At 42.5% G+C, this 13477-nt stretch overlaps 1 protein-coding gene across 1 annotated transcript in view; it reads left to right on the plus strand.

Annotated features, from left to right (window-relative positions):
* Positions 1-8820: 8820 nt before the first annotated feature.
* The window catches only part of LOC129699892 (NADPH oxidase 3-like), a 43850-nt gene continuing 39193 nt past the window's right edge, over positions 8821-13477 (plus strand). The window contains exons 1-4 of the mRNA XM_055640031.1: positions 8821-8865; positions 9379-9474; positions 9572-9682; positions 12997-13081. Of these exons, the coding sequence (XP_055496006.1) occupies positions 8821-8865; positions 9379-9474; positions 9572-9682; positions 12997-13081 (337 nt within the window). The remainder of the gene's footprint in view (positions 8866-9378; positions 9475-9571; positions 9683-12996; positions 13082-13477) is intronic.

A 13477-nucleotide genomic window follows, 5' to 3' on the forward strand; every position in this document is an offset into this window, starting at 1 on the left:
AGAACATAGTAGGCATGAATACAGAACAGATCAGTGTGTCCATATACCATTGTATAAATATATGCACACATGAATAAATAAACTGATAAAGTGCAAATAAACAGCCTATGGGCTATTAATGTTCAGAGTTTGTCCGAGCCGAGTTTAATAGCCTGATGGCTATGGGGAAGTAGCTATTCCTGAACCTGGTCGTTGCAGTCTTCAGGCTCCTGTACCTTCTACCTGAAGGTGGTGGGGAGATGGATGTGTGGCCCGGATGGTGTGCATCCTTGATGATGCTGCCAGCCTTTTTGAGGCTGTAATTTTTCAGGTTATTTTTCGACTATAGTTTGCATCCCTCAGGGCCCCATTTGATGTCAGCACTATTATTATCAGTAGACATCCTCAGTCCGTTGAGTACTCTACTGATAATCTATATAACTAAAAGTCTCATCATGACCACTGCCTGTCTGCGCTATATATTGATTTTAGAAGAAATGCTACCCTATATTATTATGAATTTTTGGCCATCTTACTCACAGTTCTCCTCCGCTGAGGCAGCCCCGGGGATTTTTCTGATCGATGAAAAATAAAAAAGTTAGGAGTGTTTAAAAAATCTTGAGATAAGCTGATTGGTCCTCTCCCCTATCAATCACCACGGTGAAGGTGAGGCCCCTTCAGGGAGGGGGGTCAGGACTATAAAATCCCTGGATGCCTGAACCTGAGTCAGTCATTCAGGAAGATCGCGAGGGAGAGTTTTAAAGTATGAGTCTGCAATGTACTTGCAATTAATGATTTGTTAGCCCTTAATGACAATGTAATGAGTTGTTTGGCAATTTGGTGGCCTGCACTCTGCTTGAAATGCCATGAAATTTAATTTGGTGGCCTGCACTCTGCCTGAAATGCTGTGAAACTGAATTTGGTGGCCTGCACTGTGCCTGAAATGCTGCACAACTGAATTTAGTGGCCTGCACTCTGCCTGAAATGCTGTGGAACGGAATTTGGTGGCCTGTGCTCTGCCTGAAATGCTGTGAAACTGAATTTGGTGGCCTGAATTCTGAATGGAATTTCAAGGAATAGCCTTGAGTGAACTGCCAGCCCACTAGCCCTGAGTGACTGATCTGCCAGCCCACTAGCCCTGAGTGACTGATCTGCCAGCCCACTAGCCCTGAGTGACTGAGCTGCCAGCCCACCAGCCCTGAGTGACTGAGCTGTCTGCCAATCAGGCCTGAGTGACTGAGCTATCTGCCAATCAGGCCTGAGTGACTGAGCTGCCACCCCAAGAATCGGCCCACAATGTCCATACTAGTCCTCTGGAAACGTCCCTTTGGCCCACAACACACATACTAGCGCTCCAGAAAGCCCCCCCATTGGCCACCAATATTGGAATTGGTGGAGAGGTGGAATATTGCATTGGGGGACCAGCCCTCCTGCATGAACATGGGGGTGAAATAGTTTATACTATTTTTAAACCACCTGTAGGAGCCATTAAGCTTAAGTCAGTATTATTATCATGTCTGATATTTTTAGTTTTAGCTATCTGCCTGTACTTTTGTAGGTGGGATTTGATACGTAGTAGGGATGTGTTCTTTTGTTAGAGGAGTCTCGCGCAGACTCGCAGATTAAAAGTTTTAGGTTTGTGTTGGAGTTTGAGGGGAGATAGTTTTCTACCATGATCACGACACGCATGTTACGAGACGACATAACTTTATAAGAAGAAGCTGTCATGTGATTTATATGACATGAATGGAACAGCGATTAAGAACGGAAAGTTATGAGTTACTTCTTTGTTTTGTATTATTTCAATAAATGACTAATTAATCAAGAAACGACATCTGGAAGATTCATCTTTGCTGTCTTATGTATGTCGTGAATGCGTTAGACGATACCTTCAAATCATTCTCGACAAATTAATGGCTATCGAAATTGGATTTTGCGAACGTTTTTAAAAACTGCCATTGCGTAAAAGTAGCAAACTACCAGGAGGTAGTATGCCAAAGACTGATTCAACAGTGTAACCGACGAAAAGGCTGAATCTGTGCCGGAGATTAGACCTTAAATCCTGGATCAAGGAATCTATCAGCCAGCAGGCTAATCGACATGGTTTCACCCAAATTATTATGAAGATTGAAGACTTCGAAAGAACACCAGATCGTGAGTAACGAGCTATTGCAGACTTGAAAACAGCTTTGAGATAAGCTGCAATGTTGTATTGAAGTGACCTTGAAAATCTCAAATCAGCCAATGTTTTTAATTCCTGAGGATTGGTTTGAAGAATAGCTACAGGTTGTTTGAATTTCAGTCTTACGTAAATACGTCATTACGTCGATACGTTATTACGTCAACACGTCCTTAAAGGGACAGCGTGCAAAACCTTGAAATTAACCAGGAAGCTTGTTACATTAATTTGAAGATAAAGCCGGCGGTGCAGAGCCATGACCTTGGATATAACAATGTTTTCAACTTTGACAAGATAAGACGTGCTCAGCTAATGATTGTTTTGAAGAAGCAGAACAGACCATTCTGAACTCCTGCTCTACATTTGTACAACAATCTTGCAGCCAGCCAAGGATTTACTCACGATGGAGCCAGCATCGAAGAAGCATCAAATACGAAGAAGCGCCACAAGAGGGAGGTGTGGAGCCAGAGTAGAGAAGATATGGAGAAGAACCACAGGAGAGCCACGAAGAGCCGAGCCAGAGAAGATGTAGCGAGCAAACCATCAAACTCAGTGAAAAGGCACAAGTTTCATTCCTGGAAAAGGGCAAGGAGGAAAGAAATATGTCATGGAGGCAGATTAACAAGTTAAATGAATACCAGAAGGAGCTCATATGTTCTGATGAGAACGAATTGGAAGTAAAATCTAATCTGACTCAATTGATCAACCTCTGCCTTGAGAATGTACAAAACCATGACTTAATACAGAGTTTACTACTGGATGAGGAAGAATGCCAATCGGAAGATAAGTGGTTTCACCAGGAAGTGGGGATTTTAAACGGTTTCATAGGACACCAACAGAACTGGTTATTGGAAATTGGACCAGGAAGAGCATGTTCTACAGTGGGAGAAGCTATGCAACAAGGTATTGAAGTGGGAGAAGAAATTGGACCGCAGGATAGTATCTCAAACGTCTCAACATGAAAATCTGGTTCTGTAGCCAGATCAACTACAAGGGTCTCTGCTCAAATGGAAGCCAAAGCTGAATTAGCTGCTCTCTCGCTCAAAGCTGCCACCTTGGAGAAAATCTATGAGAATGAGGAACTAGAAAAACAGCTGAAGAGAGAGGCTGGGGAACGAAAAAGGCAGTTGAGGAAGGAGAAGGAACAGCTGGAATTATCCACAAAGCTGGCAGTTGCCGGAGCAAGGAAGGAGATATTGGAAAGCCAATGATCAAAATGTGGCTCGAGAGTATCTCAGAAGAAAGGTTCCTTAAAAGGAAAAGGAGCGGCTAAGCTGGAAACAGCAGGCAAATCAAATCTACAGCCAGAGAATATCTGGTCTAGCGACTCACCACTAGCACTGACATGATGGATGGGCGATAAAACTTTGTCTAAGCAACCGGGTGCCAGACCGAAGCAAAGCCATTATGGGATGTCTGCTGAGCCAGCAACTCAGCACTCTTCTCAAAGGCCTAATACACGTTCTTGATTAAGCCAGGATTGGTGGGTGGTACACAAAAAAGCTGGAGAAAATCAGCAGGTGCAGCAGCATCTATGGAGCGAAGGAAATAGGCAAAGTTTCGGGCCAAAACCCTTCTTCAGACTGATAGGGAGTGGCGGGGAGAAGGAAGGAAAAAGGAGGAGGAGGAGCCCGAGGGCTGGGGGATGGGAGGAGACAACCCGAGGGCTAAGGAAGGGGAGGAGACAGCAAGGGCTAACAAAATTGGGAGAATTCAATGTTCAAGCCCGCAGGATGCAGACTCCCCAAGTGGAATATAAGGTGCTGTTCCTCCAATTTCCAGTGTTGCTCGCTCTGGCCATGGAGGAGACCCAGGACAGAGAGGTCGGATTCGGAATGGGAGGGGGAGTTGAAGTGCTGAGCCACCGGGAGGTCAGGTAGGTTCTTGCGGACCGAGCGGAGGTGTTCGGCGAAACGATCGCCCAACCTCCGCTTGGTCTCACCAATTTAGGTGCCTGTTTATGATCCATTGACTCCCAGCCTGGGAAAAATAACTAGCCATGGGGCTCGTGACAAAGCTTACCCAGACCACTACTCTTCTCAGGGGCCTGTCTACCGCTCCTCTGAGACCAATGAGGGATTTAAACAAGAATTCTGTGAATGAGAATTAGCGAGTCTCTAGCTCAACATAATATCTCTTCCACTTTACCTCCAACAGAAATTCCTAGGTTCGGCGGTGATCCTTTGCAATATGAAACTTTCATTGACCAGTTCGTGGAGGGAGTGGAAATGAAAACTACTAATGAAAAAGATTGCTTACGGTTTCTGGAGCATTACACAAGTGGATATCCAAAGCAGCTTGTCGGAGGTTGTCTGAATTTGCCTGCCGGTGAGGGCTATCAAACGGCAAGAAAATTGCTCAGAGAACATTTTGGTAAGAAACACCAGATTGCCAATGCATACATGAAGAAGGCCTATGCTTGGCCAGCTATCAAGCTGGAATACGTGAGAGCATTGCGGGAGTTTGCAATATTTCTTAGAAGTTGTTGCAGCTCGATGAAACATCTCAACCACATGGAAGAGATGAATGTTGTTAGTAATATAACTATCACTCTAAACCTGCCCTATAGACTTTGAGAAAAGTGGAGGGATAAAGTCAAGTCAAGTTTATTTGTCACATACACATACGAGATGTGCAGTGAAATGAAAGTGGCAATGCTCGCGGACTTTTGTGCAAAAAGACAAACAACCAAACAAACTATAAACACAATCATAACACACATATACCTTTACATAATAAATAATGGAAGGAAAAACGTTCAGTAGAGTTAGTCCCTGGTGAGATAGGCGTTTACAGTCTGAATGGCCTCTGGGAAGAAACTCCTTCTCAACCTCTCTGTTCTCACCGCATGGCAACGGAGGCGTTTGCCTGACCGTAGCAGCTGGAACAGTACGTTGCAGGGATGGAAGGGGTCTCTCATGATATTGTTGGCTCTGGAGTTGCACCTCCTGATGTATAGTTCCTGCAGGGGGGCAAGTGAAGTTCCCATAGTGCGTTCGGCCAAACGCACTACTCTCTGCAGAGCCTTCTTGTCATTGGCAGAGCAATTCCCAAACCAGATGGTAATGTTCCCGGACAAGATGCTTTCCATCACCGCTGCGTAGAAGCACTGGAGGATCCTCGGAGACACTCTGAATTTCCTCAATTGCCTGAGGTGGTAAAGGCGCTGCCTTGCCTTACTCACGAGTGCTGAGGCGTGTGATGCCCATGTCATATCCTCGGAGATGTGGACTCCCAGATATTTAAAACAGTTCACCCTATCCACAGGATCTCCATTTATCCTCAATGGAGGTCTGATAGAGGAAGAGGAGCTTCGAGAGGCCATGCTACCTGATCTGGTGTGTTCCATGGAAAGGGAAGTACGGTTAATGTCAAATTTACGCTATGGGAGGATTCAAGATCCTAAACCGATTGCAACTGTCAAAGATTCGACCTTTACTAAGACAAAGGGAAGATCAGGACCTAAGGAAAGCAGTTTTGCTACCGTTGTAACACCTATAGAAACAACAGGTGAGAAGAAAAGAGACGCATGGACCATTAAACCACGAGGCTTCTGTTTGTCATGTGTTGAGGTTGGTCACACCATAAGGTTGCGTCGAAAATTCAAGAAGAAGGAGTATAAAGAAATAATGGACTTCTTAAAGGCGAAGGGAATCTGCTTTGGTTGTTTGAAGAAGGGACACATGGTTAAAGACTGCAAGAATCATATAACTTGTAAGAAGTGCAGACAAGATCATCCTGAATTACTTTGTGCAGAACAGAAGAATGCGGAGAAGAAGCCAGAGCAAATAGAACAGAAGGAAACGCCAGCTACTAGGAAACTGTTACCTCACCTCAATAAGTGCACATACTGGGGCCGGGCTAGAAACCTGTATTTTCTCCATCTTACCAGCACAGGTAAGGAGCTGCCAGTGGAATACAGTGTTGCAAATCTATGCATTTACAAGAACGACAACGATAGTTGAAAGTAAGAAGAAATTTTATTCCCGGTGATATCGTTTTGGTGGTTAATTCCACTGCACCACGAGGTTCTGGTTGATGCGAAGGATACTGGAGGTCATGCCAGACGTTAAAGGTTTGGTGCATACAGTACGACTTCAGACTAAGAACAATGTCTTGGTAAGACCGATAACCAAGCTATATCTGCTTCTAGAAGGCAAAAATGAAGATGGAAAAATCGCTAAGAAGTCTGAATGCTAATGTATAATGTATTTTACTTTGTTCTTTGATATACAATAAGCTTTTATAGTTCCTTTCTTAATGCCTATTGGTAATAGTTTTGTTATATACTCAGAACAATTAGGGGCCGGCATATGGGAGCCATTAAGCTTAAGTCAGTATTATTATCATGTCTGATATTTTTAGTTTTAGCTATCTGCCTGTACTTTTGTAGGTGGGATTTGACACGTAGTAGGGATGTGTTCCATTGTTAGAGGAGTCTCGCGCAGACTCGCAGGTTAGAAGTTTTAGTTGGTGTCGGAGTTTGAGGGGAGATAATTTTCTACCATGATCATGACACACTCATGTTACGAGACAACATACCTTTACAACTGGACTGTCTATCCAGACTGGATTATCCAGAAAGACTGGATAGTCTCTGCTTGTACTCGCTAGAATTTAGAAGATTGAGGGGAGATCTTATAGAAACTTACAAAATTCTTAAGGGGTTGGACAGGCTAGATGCAGGAAGATTGTTCCCGATGTTGGGGAAGTCCAGAACAAGGGACCACAGTTTAAGGATAAGGGGGAAGTCTTTTAGGATTGAGATGAGAAAAAAAATTCACACAGAGAGTGGTGAATCTGTGGAATTCTCTGCCACAGAAAGTAGTTGAGGCCAGTTCATTGGCTATATTTAAGTGGGAATTAGATGTGGCCCTTGTGGCTAAAGGGATCAGGGGGTATGGAGAGAAGGCAGGTACAGGATACTGAGTTGGATGATCAGCCATGATCATATTGAATGGCGGTGCAGGCTCGAAGGGCCGAATGGCCTACTCCTGCACCTATTTTCTATGTTTCTATAAGAAGAAGCTTTTATGTGATTTATATGATGTGACGGAAGCAATTAAGAACGGAAAGTTATGAGTTATTTCTTTGTTTTCTATTATTTCAATAAACGACTAATTAATCAAGAAACGACATCTGGAAGATTCATCTTTGCTGTATTATGTATGTCGTGTGTGCGTTAGGCTGCACCTTCAAATCCTACTTGACAAATTAATGGCTATTGAAGTTGGACTTTGGGAATGTTTTAAAAAAACTGCTATTAAACCACCTTTAAGTTTCCCACCAACGCAAGCTGTCCCTGTGTCTTATCTCATCGCATCAGAACCTGATATCTTACCTACAAAATGCTGGAGTAACTCAGCGGGACAGGCAGCATCTCTGGAGAGGTGGAATGGGTGACGTTTTGGGTTGAGACCCTTCTCCCAAAAAGTCACCCATTCCTTCTCTCCAGAGATGCTGCCTGTCCCACTGAGTTACTCCAGCTTTTTTTGTCTATCTTTGATTTAAACCAACATCTACAGTTCTTTCCTACACATCTTACCTACCTCGCCATGGTAGTACCTGCCATCTCACGTTACCTTTGTAACAGTACATAACATCTTACACCACCGCGTTAGCACCTAATATCTTGCACCTTCACCGATCTTGTCAGGTAAAGTCACCACATATTTCCGTTTTTATTTCTTTTCCTCCACTTTTGCTCTTTAGAATCTTTTGATTCTACAACTTACGCTCACCCAACAACAATGCGGAATCTACTGCTCTAACTCATCTTTGTCTTTCCACAAAGATATCTCTAACCTTATGTTTCTCGTTATTTACCAAAAAATGTATGGAGAATTGATGGGGTTAGTTTATTTTTAAAAAAGGCCATTCATTGCTGGGTACAGTGGAGCAGCTATAACCTCAAGGTTGCTGCGGATAAATGCAAAACAGAACTTCGAACAACTATTCCCCCTCAAGAGATAAGGGTGCCTGCTTTTCAGCAGAGTGTATTAGTTTCAGCTATTTTAATTAAGCTGTGCTGTGAAGGATAAATACATTGACACATCTATTTATCACCTTCCTAACATCCTATGTTGGCCATTTTCCCCATTATGCTTCCCCAGTATGTGGGCTCTAGGGTTAAACAGACTATGCCCTACTCATCTTTCTTATAATTTCCAAATCTCTGGCAACTGTATCTGAGATATAATGGCACGTTGCTCCCACGGCATGGTTTTATTAAAACATTTACCATAATGCCATCCGACACTTTTCCCACTGACCACCCTAAATACTCTTGAGGAATTTCTGAATAACATTTGTTTTGTTGAAGTTGCCGCATGTAATGCAGAACGAAACAGAATCTTCAATTTCATTCCACACAAAAGTGAATCTCTGGTGAGAATAATTGCTGAAAGCGCTCTCCATCTGGCAGCCACAGTCGAACAAATCCTTTTTAAATTTGCCTTCCCTGTGCGGTGGCAGGTAGTTTCACTGAAACAGGTGAATAGTTACATGGATTTTAGACAGGTAAATTGTAACTACATTTCCCAGAGTCCACTCTGAATACTGCTGCACCTTAAGCCTTAGCCATTCATTTAAGGTGGATAGAAAACAAGGCACCAATTGTAAGGGAGCAAAGAGCTGATGAATACATCAGCTCGACAGCTTCGATGGCAAACTGGCTTGTGAATGAAGCACCAAAACTCATCATATTAGTAAGTCGTATTTAAATTGTTAAATGATACTTTGGTATAAAGTTGATGCAATAACATTGTGTGTTTCAAATATGCTGTTTTCGATAACGAGGTCTAAATCCCGCACACTCTTTTATTATCATTTAGTTATCTTGACAAAGTAACCGCTCGGGTCAATTTGGCAAACCAATTTGAAATAGATTATCAAGAAACAATCCAAAATCCTGACAAATTACCGAAAAATACGAACTGTGTATTTCTGACTTACTGGACGTCAAATATATTGTGGGCTTTTCTTTTGTATAACAATACTTTGTATAATTTGACGATGTTGGTTCACTTGTTCATGTGTGCATTTGATACATTTTTGCATAACTGATTTGAAATAGTTATTACTGTGATTATTTAAAAAAAAATTAATTTCAATTATTTTGCATCTTTCACAGCAAACCAATTAAAACAAATAAGAAGAAGCCACTGATAATCACAATTGTATGTCATTATTTTTAAGTGTGTGAAACTTTTTTGTTGCAGCTGTTATGGTTGGGAATCAATACTTTTCTTTTTGGCAACACTTTCTATCAGTATGAACATGGGGAAGCTTATATTTATACCCGCGCACTACTTGGAGTAAGTGAGATGTTGCTGGAATTTCATATCTTTTATCTTAAAACTACATTCTCTTTCTTGGTTAACTAAAAGTTTCAATTTGATTTGATTTTATTAGTCAGCGCTCGCTTGGTCAAGAGCATCTGCAACATGTCTCAACTTTAACTGCCTCCTGATTCTGCTGCCCATCAGTCGAAATCTCATTTCATTCCTGAGAGGATCGTGCAGTGTACGTGCTATTTCATTCACCTATCCTGGGGGTTAGCACGACTTGTGATGGCTTTTTTATATGTCACTTTAGGGCGGCACGGTGGCGCAGCGGTAGAGTTGCTTGCTGCATTACAGCAGAGCTTGCTGGTGCTGTCTGTACGGAGTCTGTACGTTCTCTCCGTGATCGAGATCTTCGGATTCCTCCCACCAAAGACCTATTGGCTTGGTGCAAAATGTAAAATTGTCCCAAGTGTGTGTAGGGTAGTGTTAGTGCTAGTCTGTGCGGATTTGGTGTATCAACGCTGTATCTCTAAACTTTACCTAGCATTTGCCAGATAAAGTAAATGTTCTGATTAAATTAATGTGTCAGATTATCAGCAGCGATCGGTTTGTGCATTCCTATGTGAGAAATTGTCTCTCAACACCTGTAGGTTGAGAGATAATTCCTTCGCCCGAGGCAGTGAAGCGCTTGGGAGACGCTGACTGAGTGACTGCACAACATTTGCTGGTGGCATTAACATTTTCCTTGCAGCTATCAAACAAAGTTGGAAATTAACTGAAAACTTGAGACACGGTTTAATGAACTGGAGTCCGATCAAAGTGAAGTGGTTAAAGTCAAGTGGCTAGACAAGTGAAATCTAGCGTATTTGGAGAGCACTCCGCAAAACTGACTGTCATTTGAGCATCGGAGCAAGTGGATAACAAAAGAAAAGATATCTCCTAGTTGGTAATAATTGTTTATCTTGTCCATCTGACCCACGGTTGCCTTATGAAAAATTCCTGCAAGGTACGTGCTTGATGCCATCATGTTATACCATGTAATATTCATAGTTGATAGGTGGTAAGTTATTTCCTTTTTAAGAAAAGTATAAGGTAGATAAAGAAATTGTAGATCCACTCGTCTATTTCTTGATGTGAAGAAGCTACTATTTTTTTTATTAGAGTGAGAGTGGCTGTGCTCTTAGACAAATTTTATCTGATCTGAGAGTAATTTAATTTTTACAAAGTTAACACAATTTTTGACTAATTTATTAATGTAAGTTCATATGTGATAGGATCAGAATTAGACCATTCAGCCCATCAAGTCTACTCCGCCATTCGATCATGGCTGATCTATCTTCCCCTCTCACTCCCACTCTCCAGCCTTCTCCCCATAACCCCTGACACCTGTACTAATCGGGAATCTATCTATCTCTGCCTTAAAAGTATCTGTTCCTAGACTCCCACTAGTGAAAACAACCTCTCCACATCCACTCTATTCAGGCCTTTCACTAGTTTAGTTTAGAGATGTAACACGGAAACAGGCCCTTCGCCTCATCTAGTCCGCACCAACCAGCAATCACCGCATACTAACACTATCCTACACACACTAGGGACAATTTACAATTATACCAAGCCAATTAACCTACAAACCTGTGCGTCTTTGGAGTGTGGGTGGACGCCGGTATCCCAGAGAAGACCCACGCAGGTCATGGGGAGAACGTGCAAACTGTGTACAGACAAGCACCTGTAGTCAGGATCGAACCTGCGTCTCTGGCGCTGTAAGGCAAGCAACACTGCCGCCCTATTTGAAGTACTTATTGATATGGGCAGACAATCGATTAGAAGGTGGATCACAGAAGGTAGCGATAATACTTCCAAATTGTCAGTTAGCGTTCAGGAGTTTTCTTCAGGGATTTGTACTGAATTTCAACTTATTTTAGACAATAGACAATAGGCGCAGGCTTAGGACATTCGGCCCTTCGAGCCAGCACCGCCATTCAATGTGATCATGGCTGATCATCCCCAAACAGTACCCCGTTCCTGCCTTCTCCCCATATCCCCTGACTCCGCTATTTTCTTATAAATAATTCAGATGAGTGAACAGATCTATGCAGCCAGCTTCACTAATGACACAATTTTGTTGTACCAAGACTACAAAGAGATATTAGATTAAGTGGATGGGTATAAGTGTTAGCGATAAGCTTCAAATGAGAAAACGGGAGGCCACCTTAGTTCTAAAAGAATAGAGTATTTTCCATATAGTGAGGTGTGATGAACTCTGGAAAAACATAACAGTTCATGACTTCAATTCGAGATATCTTTTTCGTTCAATGGAGTCAAAGGGGCCCTCTAGTGATGCGTCCAACCAAGACAATCACTCTCAGGATATGAGTGAAGAAGGTTCTATATGTTTACACTTTAGTGAAGCGTGCAATGCAAGCAAGAACCGTTGCCCACCATCTCCGGACTTCCCTGTCCATGCATTGAGAATTTACATGATGCGCAGGAAAGAACTGCAAATGCAGGTTTAAATCGAAAATAGACGCAAAATGCTGGAGTAACTAAGCGGAACAGGCAGCATCTCTGGAGAGTAGGACTGGGTGACACCACTCATTCCTTCTCTCCAGAGATGCTGCCTGTCCCGCTGAGTTACTCCAGCATTTTGGTCTACCTTCGAGAGTTTAACACAGCAGTGAGCATCAAACTCTGAGATGCGGTGAAAGACTGCTGTCGCAGCTTGGAATAACCCAATGCTTAGAAACGGTGTGACTGTAACAGGCGAAACAGTCTGGCAATATGTACCGTATTTACCGGCAATGAAGACATTATTTTATATCCTAAAATAAGGCCCGAGAAATTACCTGCATGTTGGAGGCCGAAGGTTCATAGGTTCATAGGCCTGTAGCAGGAGTGTCAAGCTCATTTTATGTCACGGACAAAATGTGACTTTATGCCCGCTCTGGCATAGGGGAAATCATCCCGCGGGTCGGATTGGATTCCTTCGCGGATCGGATGCGGCCCGCGTGTTTGACACCCCTGGCCTATAGAAAGCGTTTCACCACGGCGAATGGAAATGACCGCCACCACGGCAAATGTCTCTTTTTTATTTTTCAAAATCTAGCGACTCAAAATGGGGGTGTGTCTTCATCGCCGGGAAATACAGTACTCCATATTTGAGATGACAAAATTAATTGGTGTCAAGAGGACAAACAATGCAGTCTGAATGTTTGCCCTTTAAATAGCACCATTTCCAAGGAATCAGAATAAAAACTTGGATCTTCTCTGAATAAACGAGATCTGTCATTTTTTCAGGCCAATAAAGTCAGAAATTTCACTGCATTCACAGTCTGCATTTTGCACTGGTATTGGGGATTTTTAAAATTGGGGAAAAAATGAACATCCCAGGCTGATGTCAGGTAGAAAAAGTTTCTGAAAGGCACTTGTACCCCAGAAAAGTCCACAAGATTGCTCTACCCCTAGTTAAACCAATTTTGAATGTTCTCATTATTTTTTAGTAACATATTGCAATTGACTAATCTCTGTGTATTGTTACGTGGCTTCTTATCCCAGTGTTGTAGAAACAATGTCCGAAGACAACTGGATAGAAACATCAGATTTCATCAAATGATCGCCTACATGATAATCCTACAAACAGGTGAGGTATTTGGCAAATAATCCACCTGTTGGTATACCAAATTTGTGTATATAAAGATATTTAGGTGTTGGTTTGTTTTGTCTCTTGGAACTTGTTCTTATGGTCAATTTGTTTCACAGCTCGCTGCTTTACATTCATTACTGTAAAACAATCACTTTTGCGGCATCATACGTCATATTTCTGAATCTCATTTTAGTCATGGGGATGTACAGTATGGAAACAGACTGACTAAACTTGTCCATGGTAGACAACAATGCTTGAGAAACTCTGCGGGTGAGGCAGCATCTATGGGAAGAAGAAAGGAAGAGGCAGGGACAGAAGGCTGTGGGAGAGCTGGGAAGGGGAGGGGAAGGAGGGAGAAATCAGGGACTACCTGAAATTGGAGGTCAATGTTCA

Source organism: Leucoraja erinacea, chromosome 8 (assembly GCF_028641065.1).
Source record: "Leucoraja erinacea ecotype New England chromosome 8, Leri_hhj_1, whole genome shotgun sequence".
Taxonomy (NCBI): Eukaryota; Metazoa; Chordata; class Chondrichthyes; order Rajiformes; family Rajidae; genus Leucoraja; species Leucoraja erinaceus.